The 18,605-nt window shown below is 45.5% G+C and overlaps 1 protein-coding gene across 1 annotated transcript in view; it reads left to right on the forward strand.

Annotated features, from left to right (window-relative positions):
* LOC118075944 (transmembrane protein 132C) overlaps positions 1-18,605 on the forward strand; it is a 273,846-nt gene that overhangs the window by 93,261 nt on the left and 161,980 nt on the right. Inside the window, exon 2 of the mRNA XM_035098371.2 lies at positions 315-1,203. Within this exon, the coding sequence (XP_034954262.2) occupies positions 315-1,203 (889 nt within the window). The remainder of the gene's footprint in view (positions 1-314; positions 1,204-18,605) is intronic.

The raw sequence follows: 18,605 nt of genomic DNA on the forward strand, positions 1-18,605 counted from the left end.
GGAGGGGATATGAAACATGTGGTGGGGAGGGGAGACAGAGAATGAGAGGTGATGTAGTCCAGGAATCTCTCCCCACCCCCACCCCCACGACAGTCAACCTTAGCATGTTGCAAGGTCCCCAATTCCGTTCAGGCCTCAGATCATGTTGGGCATGGAGTGATTCTGTTTGAATTAGGACCCAATCAAGGTCATGAAATCGGGGCCCCGAACCAAACTGGAGCTTTCTTGCACAAACCTGAATCACAGCTAACTGGGCATTGTCTCGTCTGACCCATCTTGTTCTTTGTTTTTTTTGCCTCCTTCTTTGCCAACAGTGACCATTGGCCGTGGGGCCTCGGACAATGTTCAGAAGTTTTCCTCTCTGCCAACATATCTACCTGTAAGATATCAGATCTCCAGCACCGAGAGTTCGTTTTTCCTCAAAGAAACTAACCAGGAATTCATGCGGAACTCCAGTTTGCAATCTCGGATGGAGACCTTCTTCACTTACAAAGCCAAGAAGACCCCCGTGATCAATACTAGTTATGGGCCCTTCTCTGTGGAACAGGCTGTGCCCCAGGACCTGCTGCCGACCTCTAGCTTTTTTGGATCCCCCAACAAATTTACGTTCAATTGGAAGCTGAAAGCGTACATCATGAGTGAGAAGGTCTATTTGACCAGGCCCAAAGTCCAAGTTCTTTTTTACATTGTGGGAAGAGATTGGGATGACTACAGCATGACGGAGCAGCTGCCTTGCATGCGAGTCTTTGCCTTTCGGGAAACGCGGGAGGTTCGGGGCAGCTGCAGGTTGAAGGGTCACCTGGGCTTGTGTGTGGCTGACCTGGAACTTCAGCCCACCTGGTTTAGCCCAGCGACGGTTGTCACCGGCCGCAAAAAAGCACCCAATCAGTCTGAAGGGAGCTCAGTGGAGCTTTACTACACCATTCAGCCTGCAGATGAGAAAGCAGAGTGTACTTCGGAAGACCTTCGGAAGGGGAACGCCATCCGCCCAGGGAAGGAAGGGTCAGGGGAAACCATGTCCCACTTGCAGCGAATTGGTTCCGTCACTCTCTACAGGACCCCGGAGAGCTCTCAGCTGACAGAGCTGTGGCTGGACAGCAATGTCGTCATTTGGTTGCCAGCGAAACCCATCAGACAAGGAGAGGTTGTGAGCGCTTTGGTGACGGTCACCAACAACATCACCGTGGACCAATTCATCCTGAGGTATAATGAGTTTGCATGTCTTTTCTGTGTTGTGTTTGCTGGGTGCGATTGGTGGGTGCGTTGACTTAGATGGCTTTTCAGCTGACTGCTCTTTGCTGACACTGGCAAGCTTAGATTGGGGGAAAGGCAGTAGCTCAGTGGCGGAGTATCTGCTTTGCATGCAGAAGGTCCCAGGTTCAATCCTTGGAATATCCAGGTAGGACTGGGAATGTGCTTCGTCTGAAACCCAGAAAGCCACTGCCAGTCAGTGGAGACAGTGCAGCAGAGCTACATGGACCAATGGCCTGACTCTGCACGAAGCAGCTTCCTAGGTTTCCGCATCCCAGATGAAAGAACTTTAACCGAAAATATTGGGCAAGCTTTATTTATGTATTTTCCCTTTGATTTCTATGCTTTACAGTCAAGGGATATTTGTGATAAAGGTCACAACTGCTTTTCCTGAGCTTTAGGCAACTGAAGGTTTCCCCAAGGATTCCACACATGAACATATTTATGTCTCAAGCTTATATGAATTACATTAATGCAGGACTGATCGTAGTGGAGAGCGGGGAAATAGCTTTTGGGGGCCAGATAGCCCTCCAGAGGCTAGAAACAGAAAATAATTCCTAAAAGAGAGTTGAAGGGTTATGATCTTGCTATTGTTGCTTCCAGTTTGTAGACTGGAAGGGCCAGTTAGTGAGTTGGCACACCTGAATCTTGACCAGTGGCTGTGGTGTCTAGCCCCAAAACCCTGATGTAGGTGAATACGAATGCAGCTCTGGGGCATTTTTCAGAGCAGGAGTAAAGACATCTTCTGCTGGAATGCTTGGGTAACTGATGGGCTTCGCCTGCTCTGTTGACCAAATGAGGTGATAACAAGGCTTTCAAGTTTGTTTGTGACAGCTTAGCATTGAAGGCGGCAGTGAAAGAGGGGGAAATGATCAAGCAGAGGTTGGATATGACTTTCCCTTTCTTTGAAGGTGTACCTGGTTCCTACTAATGGTTTAAATGATTGCACTTCTTTGCAAGGTTGTTTTCATTCCTAATTAAAAGCAAACAATTTCATTTCTGGATTCAGGTAGGTAGCCGTGTTGGTCTGACGCAGTAGAAATATATATATATAAAATAAATAAAAATGTCCAGTGGCACCTTAGAGCCCAACTAAGTTTGTTCTTGGTATGAGCTTCTGTGTGCATGCACACTCATGATGACACTAATAAATTGGGTGTTGTGGTATATACTGTATGTGTGTGTGGATATATAGATAGGGGAGGGAGAGCTTCCTGCATTTCGGACTCTCCTTGGGGGCATAGTCATAGGAGCTATCATGACAAGCACCTCCAAAATAAGCACCTTCAAAATTTACCATTATGTCACTGCCCTGGGGCCAGTTACTAGAACAGGTATTTGAGCCAGAATCTGAAGTTCATTAGCCAGGAATGCTGCTCCACTGACTGTGAAGATTAGAAGGCCATTTTTAATTTTATTGTTTATTTTATTTATTGCATTTATATGCAAGCTTTTTTCACCAAGCAGCTCAAGGTGACGTACATGGTTTTACCATTCAATTAATCTCCACAACAATGTAGACTGAGAGGCAGTGACTGGCTCAAACACACCGACCAATGAGCTTCGTGACCAAGCAGGGGCTTGTTGCCGCACTGGGCAGTTGCTAGACCACTCCTATTGCCTAACCCAGTGTTTCCCAACCTTGTGCCTCCAGATGTTTTGGGACTACAACTCCCATCATCTCTAGCTAGCAAGACCAGTGGTCAGGAATGATGGGAATTGTAGTCCGAAAACAGCTGGAGGCACAAGGTTGGGAAACACTGGCCTAACCATGCACCATACGTTAATTTGTCACCGTTCCCAGTACTCTTATCAGCACCAAGTGACCAAGTTTGGACACTGCTGTTTACATTTTCCATAATGTCCCTAATGAAGCATTGCTACAGGCTGAGGACATTGCAGGGGGTTGGGCTTGATGACTCTTTGGGTCCCTTCCAATCCTACAGTTCAATGAGTTTATGATGGGGAAATAAAAAAAAAGGTGGTTCTCTGCCACCCAGTAGTCATCTCCAGCTGCTTGATGTAAAACTGCCAATATCTGACTGAAATAATGTGCGCAGGGGGGAGGCAGCAATCTGGGAAGTGATCCACCTGCAAGAAAGGAAATTCCAACTAAACATTAGGAAGAGTGTTCTGACAGTAAGAGCTGTTTTGCAGTGGAACAGGCTCCCTCGGGAGGTGGTGGACTCTCCTTCCTTGGAGGTTTTTAGGTAGAGCTTGGATGGCCATCTGTCATGGGTGCCTTAGCTGAGATTCCTGCATTGCAGGGGCTTGGACCAGAAGACCCTTGGGGTACCTTCCAACTCTATGATACTATAATTCTATGACTGACATCAGTCCTGGTCCCTGCTTCAAACCCAGTTCAAGACCCTTTGACACAGACACATTGGAAGAGGAAGCGCTATAGCTCAGAGGCAGAGCATCTGCTTTGCATGCAGAAGGTCCCCAGTTCAATCCTTGGTACCTCCAAGGTAAGACTAGGGAGGACGCATAGTCTGAAACTACAACTAATCCAGAATGCGGCAGCTAGACTGGTGACTGGGAGCAGCCGCCGAGACCACATAACACCGGCCTTGAAATATCTACATTGGCTCCCAGTACGTTTCCGAGCACAATTCAAAGTGTTGGTGCTGACCTTTAAAGCCCTAAATGGCCTCGGTCCAGTGTACCTGAAGGAGCGTCTCCACCCCCATCATTCTGCCCGGACACTGAGGTCCAGCACCAAGGGCCTTCTGGCGGTTCCCTCGTTGCGAGAAGCCAAGTTGCAGGGGACTAGGCAGAGGGCCTTCTTGGTGGTGGCGCCTACCCTGTGGAACGCCCTCCCAACAGATGTCAAAAAGGAAAACAATGACCAGACTTTTAGAAGACATCTGAAGGCAGCCCTGTTCAGGGAGGCTTTTAATGTTTAATAGATTATTGTGTTTTATTCTTCTGTTGGAAGCTGCCCAGAGTGGCTGGGGAGACCCGGCCAGATGGGCGGGGTATAAATAATATATTATTATTATTATTATTATTATTATTATTATTATTATTATTATTATTATTAAATCCTAGGAAACCAGTCCAGGTGGTCTGACCTTGTAAAAGGCAATTTCCTATGTTCCCATATCAGGTTTTAAGTTGGATATTTATTTGGGGAAGAGCCATTGCTCCATGATAGATCATCTGCTGTGCACAGTGTCCATTTCAGTTTCTGGCATCTTGAAGTTGGGCTGGAAAGGACCCCTGTCTGAAAGCCTCAAGAGCTGCTGCCTATCAGTGTGGACAGTACTGAGCTAGGTAGACCCATCACCTGGCTCAATACAAGGCAGATTCCTATGTTTGTCCTGCTATAAGGTAAAGGTAAAGGGACCCCTGACCGTTAGGTCCAGTTGTGACCGACTCTGGGGTTGCGCGCTCATCTCGCATTATTGGCCGAGGGAGCCGGCGTATAGCTTCCAGGTCATGTGGCCAGCATGACAAAGCCGCTTCTGGCAAACCAGAGCAGCACATGGAAACACCGTTTACCTTCCCGCTGTAGCGGTTCCTATTTATCTACTTGCATTTTGATGCGCTTTCGAACTGCTAGGTTGGCAGGAGCTGGGACCAAGCAACGGGAGCTCACCCCGTCACAGGGATTCGAACCGCCGACCTTCTGATCAGCAAGCCCTAGTCTCAGTGGTTTAACCACAGCACCACCTGGGTCCTTGTCCTGCTATAACCTGAGGTCAAATCAGGGCTGCAGGTTTGTAAAATACTCAAAGAAGCCTTGTAAGACCTGCTCCGCAACATCACAGAAAAGAATCCATGTGTGCACAACCGCATATCACTTTCAGCTCTTGGGGGAAGTATTATTCAACCTTGTAAAAAATATGGGGGAAGGAAAGGAAACTGATTGTCCTGGAAGCAGCTTTGGTTAAGTTGATGAGATAATCTGTGTGACACCTGCCAGCTGAGTGGAACATCTGAGGCTGATTGTGTAGACTTCTGCTGCAACCTTTAGAAATGGTGCAGTGAAACTGTTTATCAAGTGTAAAATCAGAGCCGCGTTGAGGAGGAAGTCTATTAGAATAGAATAAGAACTAAAGATTGGATAACGTAAGTCCATGTGCAGATACTTGCGGATTTATGGATATATGTTTATCATTTATTTTGTGTTTTCTTTCGTAGTTTGTTTTCTAATTGTCATATGTGTATGTGCTGTAATAATAAGTTAATAAAAAGCATTTACACAAACACACAACAAAATAAAGGGCGCAATGGGAGACTGGACTAAACATTGTGCTGCTGTTACATCGGCATCCTAAAACGGACATTGCTCTAGTTTTTTACTCCTTATCTGGCATTCCCTCAGTCTGCTCCCCATGAATACAGGTGGTGGTGGGGAATTCATTTCAGTCCGCGCTGAAAGGAGAACCTCCTTAATTTTCACTTCCTGAAGCAATATGCAAATCGACATGCAGCCACCCTTTGAAAAGCACGCTTCTTCCAATTTTGCTGTGGAGTTTTCCAGCCAAGTGATGTATTTTTTAAAAAAATGCATTTACTAGGATAAAGTGTGCCTTTAAAAATGTTCATGTTAGTGAGCATGTCAAAGGAAAAAAAGTGTTTATCAGTCACTTTTCACAGTAAAAAGTCTCAGTGCAACTTGAGAAGGTAAAACACAATATATAAAAGCAATCTAAAGCCAGGGATGGGGGAGGTCACAATGCGTTTGTTCATTCTTCATGGAAATTTGCACAAAAATGATGATGAATTTTCATGAAGGCTTTTTTTAAAACAAAAGCAAACAAACCAGAAATAAATTGCCAGCTGATATGCAAATGTGGAGAACTGAATTTAAAATTGTAAAGATGAGAAAATTAGAAGAATGGTGAGATAAGTATAAATACTATATTTTACATGTATTCGATCCAAACTTCTGTGGCAAGAGGAGGGTTTTCTCCCAGTTGAAAGCAACTACAGTAGAATCTCGGTTTTCGAATGTAATCTGTTCCGGAAGACCGTTCAACTTCCGAAACGTTCGAAAACCGAGGACCAATGGGCGGTTGGAAAAATCCATTGAAAAAATTGAAGAAAAAAAACATGCAGTGGAAGCCGTTCGACTTTCGGGGCGCATTCAAAAAAGGAAGCAATTACTTCTGGGTTTCCGGCGTTCGGTTTCCGAATTATTGAACAGAGACGTTAGAGAACCGAGGTTCCACTGTATTTGTCTCGCTCCTGTCATACAAAAGAAGACCAACTCTTTGTGCTTGAAATTCAGGTAGATATCATTTCCCAAGACAGCAGGTCTTACATGAGATTAGATACAAGATGTTGTCCTGTAATGGCTGATGACAGTGAAAAAAAAATAGGTAGATGAACCAATGGCCTGACTTGGTAGAAGGTAGATTCCTATGTCCCTATTGCATTCTTCCCTTCATTCAGATCCACGAGGACTAGAATCTCACTTTATCTTCATAGGAAGCTTCACAGCTCAGTGACAGACCATGTAATTTGCATGCAAGAGGTCCCAGGCTCAATTCCCGGCATCTAAGAAAGGGAAAGTCTTCTGTTTGAAACCCTGGAGAGGCACTGCCAGTCAGTGTAGACAGTACTGAACTGGATGAACCAATGACATTACGTTCTTGTGTTTCACTCCATGCGAGGCACAAAAAATGAGTCTGCTCGAAGAAAGGCTTTGCTGAACGCAGCAGCAATGGGCATTCTCCCTTTGGAAATGCAGAACCTAACCTGCTGTTTTCGTCTGCCTCTAGGATTAATCAGAATGCATGGCCTCTTAGTCAGATAGAAAACAGATGTAAAGAAAAAATGTGGTGTTCTTGATACTAGCAAAGCTGAAGCTTAAATGTAGGTGGTGAGAGAGCAGGAGAGGGAGAGGGAATACTACCACTTTATAGAATACTCTGCTTCAGGGATTTGTTGTTGTTTAGTTGTTTAGTCGTGTCCGACTCTTCGTGACCCCATGGACCAGAGCACGCCAGGCACTCCTGTCTTCCACTGCCTCCTGCAGTTTGGTCAAACTCATGTTCGTAGCTTCGAGAACACTGTCCAACCATCTCATCCTCTGTCGTCCCCTTCTCCTAATGCCCTCCATCTTTCCCAACATCAGGGTCTTTTCCAAGGATTCTTCTCTTCTCATGAGGTGGCCAAAGTATTGGAGCCTCAGCTTCACGATCTGTCCTTCCAGTGCGCACTCAGGGCTGATTTCCTTCAGAATGGATAGGTTTGATCTTCTTGCAGTCCATGGGACTCTCAAGAGTCTCCTCCAGCACCATAATTCAAAAGCATCAATTCTTTGGCGATCAGACTTCTTTATGGTCCAGCTCTCACTTCCATACATCACTACTGGGATGATGTATGCATGAGCCTCAGGGATAGTGAACATTAAACTCAGGGCCAAAGGCAGCATTCTAGCCTCTCCATCTGTCCCTTGGGACTGTCTCCAGGCCACCCTCTTCACTAACCTTGTTTTACTTCCTCTTTGGGTTCTTTTGCCTGGCTCATACCAGTCCTGGGCGATGTATCAATACATCACCTAGGCCAGTTTAGTGCAAAAGGCAGCCTGAATGGATGTTGTTTTCTGTGGGAAGCTGCATTTGGGGTGTGAAGGAAACAAATGCATGGCAGAATCCTAATAAATTAAAAAGTTGGTTGTTCCTACTGGGTAATTAGCAAGAATAAAAACCTCACTCCAAATAAGTATTGTATTTAACTAATTAATCTCTTTAAGCCATGGATGAAACTCGGGCACTAAATAATAAGAATAAATCACTACGAGGTGAAAGGTAAAGGTAAAGGTCCCCTGGATGGTTAAGTCCAGTCAAAGGCAACTATGGGGTCTGGCGCTCACCTCGCTTTCAGGCCAAGGGAGCCAGGGTTTATCCACAGACAGCTTTCCGGGCCATGTGGCCAGCAGGACTAAACCGCTTCTGGCACAAAAGAACACCATGATGGAAACCAGAGCACACAGAAACGCTATTTACCTTCCCGCTGCAGCAGTGGTGCTGTGGTCTAAACCAGTGAGCCTCTTGGGCTTGCCAGTCAGAAGGTTGGCAGTTCGAATCCCTGCGATGGGGTGAGCTCCTGTTGCTCTGTCCCAGCTCCTGCCAACCTAGCAGTTCGAAAGCACACCAGTGCAAGTAGATAAATAGGTAAATTTATCTACTTGCACTGGTGTGCTTACTACTATTACCAACAGTACAAAATTCCAGCTGTTTTCTACTCAGTCTTCACCAGGGGTCAGCAAACCTTTTCAGCAGGTCCACTGTCACTCAGACCTTGTGGGGGGCTGGACTATTTTTTTGGGGGGGGGGGAGAGATGAACCAATTCCTATGCCTCACAAATAACCCGGAGATGCATTTTAAATAAAAGCACGCGTTCTACTCATGTAAAAACATGCTGATTGCCGGACCATCCGCTTGTCAGATTTAGAAGGCGATTGGGCCAGATCCGGCCCCCGGGCCTTAGTTTGCCTACCCATGGTCTTCAATACGTTATCAAGCTCTGACCAAACCTTCACCTGTGTTTTGAAGGTGCAAGATCCCTCAGTAAGCAGAACCATATGCTGCAAATTTTTGCTAAGATGTACCATCTCAGGATGGGACCCAGGTGGCGCTGTGGGTTAAACCACAGAGTCTAGGCTTGCTGATCAGAAGGTTGGCGGTTCGAATCGCTGCAACAGGGTGAGCTCCTGTTGCTCAGTCCCGGCTCCTGCCCACCTAGCAGTTCGAAAGCACATCAAAGTGCAAGTAGATAAATAGGGACCGCTCCGGCGGGAAGGTAAACGGCGTTTCCGTCTGCTGCTCTGGTTCGCCAGAAGCAGCTTTGTCATGCTGGCCACATGACCTGGAAGCTGTCTGCAGACAAACGCCGGCTCCCTCGGCCTATAGAGCGAGATGAGCGCCGCAACCCCAGAGTCGGACACGACTGGACCTGATGGTCAGGGGCCCCTTTACCTTTACCATCTCAGGTTACAAGTAAGGAATTGCATGTTTGAATGCTCTCTCAAATAAATAGCCTTCTGCATATAGAACAGTTGCAAGTTAGGGACACAATTGCTTTCTTAAAATCAATTGTAGTGGAGCAATAGAGACAAGTTTTTCCTGCTGCCTGGGGATTGGCAGTTTGTACTAACATCACAAATTTGTTTTTTTAGAATAACTAAAATCCTTTTATTATTAGGAGCTACACCACATTTTCTTTAAAAAATAATAATGCTTAGCACAGGTAACTACCATAGAGTTATCACAATTTCAAAAGTAAGGGGTCCATGGCCTGGCTTTTGAAAAAATAGGGGGTCATCAGTAATTAGCTAATTTGGAACCACTGTTCTAGACTTTTGGGGGACTTTCAAACTACCCTGGAGTGGTCTACAGTTGGATCTGGGACCTCATGGCTCCCTGTTCCAATCCTGACAGCCAATAGCTCAATCAGGTTGACCAGAGCACGTAAACTGCCTGACCTACCCATCCTTTGAATTCATTGACAAGACACATATCTCACTGTGCTTTGTCATTCCCCCCCCCCAGGTGTAGCAAAAGGTGCCTGTATTTCATGTGCTTCCTTCCTCTCTTTCTCTCTGTCTCCCTCTCTCTCTTTATTTATAGCTAATGATACAACTAAGTTATGAGATGTTTGCTTTACATTTATCCTTTTCAAACATAAGAAGATTTATGTAATGCCCTTATGGCCATTTATTACACAGGAATCTCGTATATCTGTGGTGTGATTACCCAAGCTGAGGAAAGCTGGTGGAAATCTTCCTGCGTTGAGCAAAGTCGTCATTATTCAAACCTTGCTGTTCAGAAGTGGGGGAAGAAGCGGAGCCTGGAGAGATGGGGAGGGTGGATGCTCTACAAAACATTTCATTTCAGTCAGATTTTGGAAACTTACACCAAATTCTACTTGGAGTGTGCTGTCCGTTGTTTGCTAGGGGCTTTGAAACTGAGACAAGTTCAAACCATAATCATTTTTGATCTGCGTTCAGATTATTTTGTTTGTTTGGCTAGTCAAATCATTTGTTCAGTGCTCTTCAGTAAAGGAAAAAAAAAAGGCTGCCAGTGTGGCCTCAGGATTGCAGTTTAAAAGTCATGCTACACAAGGAAAATGAGGTGGGTAGGAAGGAGGAAAACTCAGTCTCATCCCACATTTAACCTTTGCTCACACCGGCACACCCAATGACCCACAGAAGTGGTTAATACTGTACATCCACCCACACTTCCTGTGGAGGAGTGAACAAACAACTTGCCCCTCTCCCCACAGATAAAGTAATAGGTGATTGGAGGCCCTATGTGGCTTGGGACCCTCGTACCTACGGGACCGCCTCTCCTGGTATGCCCTGTGGAGGACCTTAAGGTCCACAAACAACAATACTCTGGAGATCCCGAGCCATAAGGTGGCTAGATTGGCCTCAACTAGGGCCAGGGCCTTTTCAGTATTGGCCCCAACTTGGTGGAACGCTCTTTCACAGGAGACCAGGGCCCTGCGGGATTTGTCATCTTTCCGCAGGGCCTGCAAGACAGAGCTGTTCCGCCTGGCCTTTGGGTTGGATTCAGTCTGACCACTGTGTTTTCCTCCCTCGTGGTTTGGATTTATCGACTACTTAAAATGAGGCTGCATTTTAAATTTTAATATTGTATTTTAATTAATTGTTTTCTTTTCTTTTATGTCTTATTGTAAGTTTATTGGTGTTAGCCGCCCTGAGCATGGTTCGGACTGGGGAGGGCAGGGTATAAATAAAAATTATTATTATTATTATTATTATTATTATTATTATTATTATTAGTAGTAGTAGTAGTATTAGTATTAGTATTATTAGTGCAACCCCTTCCTTGGTTAATATATGTGCACTTGAACCTCCCACATTTAATTTCTACCTGGTTGCCTCAGAGGATGTCTTCATCAGTGACCATTTCACTAGACTCCTTGCTTCAAAGGTAAAGGCAAGACACGTGGCCACCCGTCATTAGACTAGCTATGACCAATTGCCAATTGGTTCTTCATCTCCCAGAACCACCCCCACCACTAGTAGACTTTCTGCCTCACAGTATCAGAGCACAAAGTGGGACAGCGAGGGGCCCTCCCTCAGCCTGTCAGTGGCACATGAATGTAGCAAACAAATAAATAAATGTTACTTTATGTCCTCTGTCCCATCTCTATCTCTCAAGGTAAGAGCTTTTATGAGTTTGCCCCCTGCTGTCAGGTGTAGAATGCCCTCCACCTCTCTTTCCCCCCTTTCATTCTGTGGAACCCCACAAAATGGGACCCATTCTCTGTGTGGCTGCATAGTTATTAAACTAAGCCAGGATATGCCAGCCTTCTAGTGACAAAGCCTTCCTTCCTGGAGGTGAGAATCTAGGGGCAAACCCAAAGTGCTGTGAATGAGGACACAACCCTTCGCCATGGAGCTGACTGGTCTCACAGCTGTGGCTGCCAGCTTTTTGTTTCCCAAAATTCTGCTACTTGAACAGAAAAAATAACTTGCCCATCTAGTCTAGCATCCTGTTCTCACAGTGCCTGTGGGGAAACTGCAAGCAGGACCTGAGTGCGATGGCATTTCCCCCTCCTGGGTTTTCCAGCTTAGTGGCAGAACGTCTGCCTTGCATGCGGAAGGTCTCGAGTTCAATCCCCAGCCTAGGCCTGGGAGAACCCTATCCCTGAAACCCTGGACAGCTACTAGGAGTCAACGTGGAGGATGCTGAGCTAGAATGAATGTTGGTCCTTCTTGGTACGAGGCAGCCTCCTGTGACTTTAAATTCCACGTCATGGCCTAACATTTATCTGCAGGGCAGTGTGCCATGTTTGATTTGGCATGGGATTACACACAGCATGCCAAGGCGTTTAATACTGAGAGCGTGACTATCCTGTGACTTAGCTGTTAAATCTGTTAACTTGATGCAGAAGGCACCCAGCAGACCAGATCACAGGTGCTGCTGAGCAGGATAAGCCAGGCAGGGGGGGAAAGGCGAGGGGTGAAGTTCTGTGTTCCGATTAGGAAACCCCCAGGTTATTTTCATCCCATTGGGTTGCCTTTCCCCAGTTCCTCAGCTTGGGATAGCATCTTGCAAGGTTCCAGGTTTGTAAAAGAAAGGTATGGAATTGCCCATTGCCAGCTAACAAGTTGACGGCGAGACAATAGACAATTAGCAAGGATAATAAATCATCAGCTTGCAAGAGGGATAGAGGCTAAATGTGGCCAGGAGAGCGATTAAACAGATCAGCCGAGACAGTTTTCTGTGGTGGGATCCTAATGAGTATTGACAGTGCAGCTGTATGCAGGATGTCTGGGGCGGGGTGAACTAAGGAGGCTGGAAATATTAGCATGGAAGAAGATTAAGCATTACAATAGATGCAGGTTGATGGCAGCCCATGACTTGCCTGCTCGACTCAGATCAATATATGAATGAACGTCTCCCTCCTTACACTAATTCTTGGCCTCACCACCTCATGCTGCTATCCCCACCCCTCTACCACAGCTGACTTTTAGAGTTTCCAGGTCAGAATGCTGCAATGTCAGCGGGAAACTTCAGTGTGCAGAATTCCCTTTTGTGCAGCTCTGTAGAGATGCAGCCAGGAGAGGTTGTTGGTCACAGTGTGGTGCAAACAGACTGCTGGCAGCACTGGACTGGCTCTGCTGCTGTGTCTGCACCACACCAACCATGCAGCCACCTCCCCCTTCCCCTCCTGGGAGGCAGCAGGAATGTGAGCAACTGGAGTCATCACTGTGATGCAGCAGCAGTAGCAAAAGCAAGCGAGCTAGCAAGCAAAAAACCCACTAAAGCAATTCTAGGCGTCATCATAGTTTCCAGATCTAGGGAAGTATTAAAGGTAAAGTGACCCCTGACAGTTAAGTCCAGTCACGGACGACTCTGGGGTTGCGGCGCTCATCTCGCTTTACTGGCCGAGGGAGCCAGCGTTTGTCCGCAGTTTTTCCGGGTGATGTGGCCAGCATGACTAAGCCGCTTCTGGCGAAACCAGAGCAGCCCACAGAAATGCCATTTACCTTCCCATTGGAAGGTATCTACTTGCACTTTTGGGCATGCTTTTGAATCACTAGGTTGGCAGGAGCTGGGACCGAGCAACAAAAGTCTTAGTACCGTTCTATTCTGTCTTGCTCAGGCCCCACATGGAGAAGTGTGTCCAGTTCTGGGCACCAATGTTTAAGAAGGCTATTCACAAGCTGGAATGCGTACGGAGGAGGATGGGCAATATGTTTTATTGTATTTTTAATATTCTGTTGGGAGCCACCCAAAGTGGTTGGGGAATCCCAGCCAGATTGGTGGGGTATAAATAATAAAATTATTATTTATTATTATTATTATGATTAAATATGATCAAGGGTCTGGAAACCCAGCCTTACGAGAAACGATTGAAGGAGTTGGGTATGGAGAGGAGAAGACTGAAAAGTGATATGATAGCCATCTTCATATATTTGAAAGGCTGTCACTTAGAAGATGGAGCAAGCTTGTTTACTGCTGCATCACAGGATGGGACCCATGGATGTAAGTTACAAGAAGGGAAATTCCAACGAAACCTTAGGAATAACATTCCAATTATAAGACCTGTTCAACAGTGGAACAGACTACCTCAGAATGTTGTAGACTCTCCTTCGTTGGAGGTTTTAAGCAGAAATTGCAGGGCCATCTGCCAGGGATTATTTAGCTGTGATTCTTGCATTGCTGTTTGGACTTTGATCATCCCTTCCACATCTACAATTCTATGATTCTATCAGTCCACAATGAGAACTTCTTATGTGGTTTGAAATTATGGATGTTGAGGGAAGCTGAGTGGAGAACAGAAAGGGAGAACTAGGGATGGAGGAAAAATGTGGTTCAGTTTTCATTTAAAGGTAAACCTGCCTAATCCATACTTTCAGAAACAATACATGAACCAAAACACAGCCACCCTCCCTTCAAAATCCACGGCTCCTGAATTTTGCAATGCAGTTTTCTAGCCAAGTAATGTGTGCAAATATGCATATATTGCAAGACGAAAATATCAAAATCCAAATAGTTCTGGAAATAACATGCAAAATGCATTACATAGCAGGGAATCATTTTGCAAAATGTGTATCTTGGATATTGGGAGAAATTCACTGTAAAATGCGGGTGAGTTTTCAGGGGTGTGTTTCTTCAAAACATAAATAAATTGATAAATTGCAAACTGATGTGGAAATGTGCAGAACTGAACTTGAGATTGGGGGGGGGGGTTGGAAAAAAAAGAGAGAGATTTATCCACCCCTAGTTAGAACTTGTCCTTATGGTTTTGCACCAGTCTGAACCTTCATTCAGCACACAGAGGAATGAACATGCAGCTCCTTTTTTTTAGATGAAAGTGTGGCTGTTTAGTTCAAATCAATAGTTCAAACTTAGGAAGCCAAGCTTCAAAGACAGCTCGCCCCATAGCATAGAATGATGTTGACCTGAGGGAAAGGTTTCTTTCATGTGTTCCCTGCCCCCGCCTTGTGTACACATGTGGCATCAAATCATTCCCCTTCATGCAGAGTTTCTCTGAAACGTTCACAGGTTCAAAGCGCTTGCACTATTGTTAAGAGATTCACCAAAGGACCAAAGTGATCTGGCTCAGTTCTGGAGAATAAAGGGATGTAGCAACCATCAAACAGACCCCCCTCCACCTCTTTTTATTTCATTTTCTGTGTTCAGATACAGGTGGAGGAGAAATCAGATCCTAGTTTCAGATTCCTGTCAAGCAGTTTTGCTTATTATGGACAACTTTTTTAAAAAGGCCTTGTGAAGATGCGGTTCACCTTGCTTTCAATGTTATCGTTTAACTGGCTTATTACAGCTTAGCCAGAAAAGCAGGTGATCCTCATAAGTTACGGGTGAGGAATCTTTTCCAGCCGCAGTCTCTCCTGGCAACCTTTCAAAAACTACTTGATCATTTTGATCTGTGGATCGAGCACTTTAACAAGTGCCCCATAAAGTTCATTCTACACCTGCTGATTTTTGCTCGTTTCTCCGATTTTTTTTAAAAAAAGTGCACTTCTTTCTTACTTCTGCCCTTTCATTGATCATTTTAATGTATATTTTATGCAAAATGCTTAGTGGGGTTGAGGATTGAGCTGTATAAAAGTTCTGTTTCTCTTTTTAAACAACAAATGCCCTTGGTCAGCAGAGTCAGTGGAAAACATGGGCGTGGTGCAACAGATGTAAGTTTTGCCTTTGTATAGTACTCAGTGATTTCTACACACACACACACACACACACACACACACACACAAACACACACCTCTATCTTCCATCCAGATCCAGGGAAGCAAAGAGACATTACCAGAGTTGAAGGATGCGTTCCATCTGGGGGGAAATTCTCAAGGAAGGTGTGAAGCAGGGCTGAAGGGTGTAATCTGGGGAGGCAATGGATGGTTGAGGAGAGTCCTGAGGTCCAGATAGTGTGGCCCTGAGGGCCACATCTGGTCTGTGCACCTACACCCTTGTGCAAATTAATTGAAACAAAGCATGTTTTCTATCTTACTCATAATCCTGTTACTCAAAACAAACCCCAAAAGTCAGTTGATCGTTATGGTGTCAGAAGCCTGCAGCCAATAGAAGGAATGATGCGCTTGCCACAATTTATTGAGGTTCTACGAAAGAGAGTTATTCCAGAGTTGGGAAAGAGGTATCCTGACGGTACTGGGATATTGCAGCAGGACCTAGCCCCCTGTCACACATTGAAAGTGGTGAAGAAATTCATGACAGAGCAGCAAATACAGGTATTTGATTGGCCAGGGAATTCCCTGGACGTAAATCCCATTGAGGATTTCTGGGCTATATGCAAAAGTCGCCTCCATTATGTAGACTGTACGACTATGGCAAAGCTCATTCAGGTGCTGATTCAAGTGTGGTACAGGGATCTGAAAATCAACAGTGACTGTTCAAAACTAGTAGACTCCATGCCAAACTGTGTTCAAATGCTGCTTAAAAATAGTGGAGGTCATATCCGTTACTAATGTACTTATATGTGAGTTTTGTACAATAAACTACATTGTTTGTTTCAATTAAGTTGCACAAGGGTGTAACAGCCTTCTTGCCAGTTTTTCATACATATCTGGTTGGCAACTGCGTGAACAGAAAGCTGTATCAGATAGGTCCCTGGCCTGATCCAGCAGGGTTCTTATGCCCTGCATCTTCTAGTAACCCTCGGATACTTTCTATATTAGGGGACAGCATTCTGCATCAATTGCAATTCCGAAACATTCCCCAAGGGCAGCCCCATCTGGAGCATGTGACAGTAGCCTGGATTATTAACAAAGCAATGTGCCACAGTGACCATATCTTCCTTCTTCAGCATCTCCTGTTGCGCTAACAAGGTTCACTGCAAGACTTTTGCCAACAATTGTTCAAAGTACACCTGGAGACACACCTGTCTTTTCTCTGTCTCTCTCTACCTGCTTCTTTTCTTTGGGAGGGGGAATGTGTTAAGGGACATCACTCCTCCTTGTTAACCTCCACAATTAATGATCTTCCCTCCCAAGCTTGCTTATACACTTGAGGATCCTCAGAGCTAAGATAAGAAAATCGACTTGGGAGAGGGTCTTTGCACCTTGGCTTGGCTTACAAGCATTATTTAAAAGCACCTAGTTCTCTAGACTAATTAAGAAATCCAATGCCCCACCCCCACTCTGCTGTCTGGGACAGTGCTGGCCAATAGCAGCCAAGGAACACCCACATTCCAGTGAATGTGCTTTCTTTTAACAAAGATAATAATAATATTTGTAATGACAGCAAATGTTATTTATTTATTTATTATTAATTTATAACAAATGCATTCTGTGCTCTATCAAAGGACCCCTGTGCAAGCTTTCATTTGATTATTTGACGTTGAGTTCCAAAACCACTGCAGAGAGAGAGCCTACGAGTTTGTAGGTTGGACTGGGAATTCGTATTTCCCCAAGGGGAGGAAACTGTATCAAGTGTGTATGTTTGTGTGTGTGTTTGCTTTATCTGCAAAGGAAGTGCAAGTAACTGAGAAATTGCCAAGCACCTCATAATTGTGTGTGTATGGGGGGGGTGTATTATTGCACATCCACTCTTGTGCCACTTGTATTCCTTGGGGGAAACCTAATTCAGTTTGCCTTTAAAGGCAAACCTACCGTATATTCCGGCGTATAAGGCGACTGGGCGTATAAGACGACTCCCTACTTTTCCAGTCAAAATATAGAGTTTATCCCAAACTTCCAACACACACCAAATAAAATTTTTCTGTATCTCTTCCTCTCCCCACTTTTTAAATACCAGTAAATGAAGCCAAAAGAGAGACATCAGTGCTTAAATGCACAGATGTTTAAATGCACTTACTTGCAGGCATGCTAAGAACTACAGGTAGCATTTTGAACTACCGTAGATTTCATTCGGAGGGAGGGGAGGAGAGGTGGAGAGAGGGAGAAGGGGAGGGAGCGCAGCCCAGAGCCGGCTCCACTCGCACTCTATTGTTCCAGGCACGGAGGCGAGTGGGGGGGGGGGAGAGAAAGAAACTGCCATTTTCTTTCCGTGCACGCTTTCTTTCCGTGCTTTTCTTTCCCCTCTTCCTGCATTCAAATAAAGCGGCAGTTGCTTACATGCGCGTAAACGGGTGCCGCTTTCTTTCCCTGCACGGAGGAGGGAGGAAAGCTCCGCGGGGGAGGAAAGCCCCGTGCATCCCCTCTCCCTGGACTGAAAGAAAGCCGTAGCTGCTTACATGCGAGTAAGCGGCTGCTGCATTCTTTCCCTGCATGGAGGAAAGCCCCACGTGTCCCCTCTTCCTGCACGGAAAGCAAGCGGCAGCCGCTTACATGCGAGTAAGCTGCTCCTGCTTTCTTTCCCTGGAGGGAGGAAAGCCCCGCAAAAGAAAGCGGTGCCTGCTTTCCCTGCAGGGAGGAGGAAGGAAAGCCCCGTGCCGCGTCCCCTCTCGCTTACACGGTCGCTGCATATGGCGGGGATGCGGCTGCGGCCGTTTTTGAGCTCCCCCCACTGTATGCGGCGACCACAGAATCTTATTCCCGGCGTATAAGACGCCCCCCCCCCCAACTTTTGAAAAGATTTTCCTGGGTTCAAAAGTCGTCTCATACGCCAGAATATACGGTACCTAATTCACACTTTTTTTTAAAAAAACAACAACAACAATCTGAACTAAAACACAGCCTTCTTTCAAAATTTGCACTTAGCTGAATTTTGCAATGCAGTTCTGCAGCCAAGTAACACATACAAAAATGCATATACTAGGATAAACTGTGCATAAATATCCATTTGTCAGGGGTGACAGGCGTAGGGGGCTCTGGGTGCCTCAGCACTGTGACATTTGCCCGTTCTTTTGGAAATGTCTGTACAGGGGGAGAGAAAGGGTTAACAGGTTGACCAATAGAAAAGCCCAGAGGTTT

This window comes from Zootoca vivipara, chromosome 17 (assembly GCF_963506605.1).
Source record: "Zootoca vivipara chromosome 17, rZooViv1.1, whole genome shotgun sequence".
Taxonomy (NCBI): domain Eukaryota; kingdom Metazoa; phylum Chordata; class Lepidosauria; order Squamata; family Lacertidae; genus Zootoca; species Zootoca vivipara.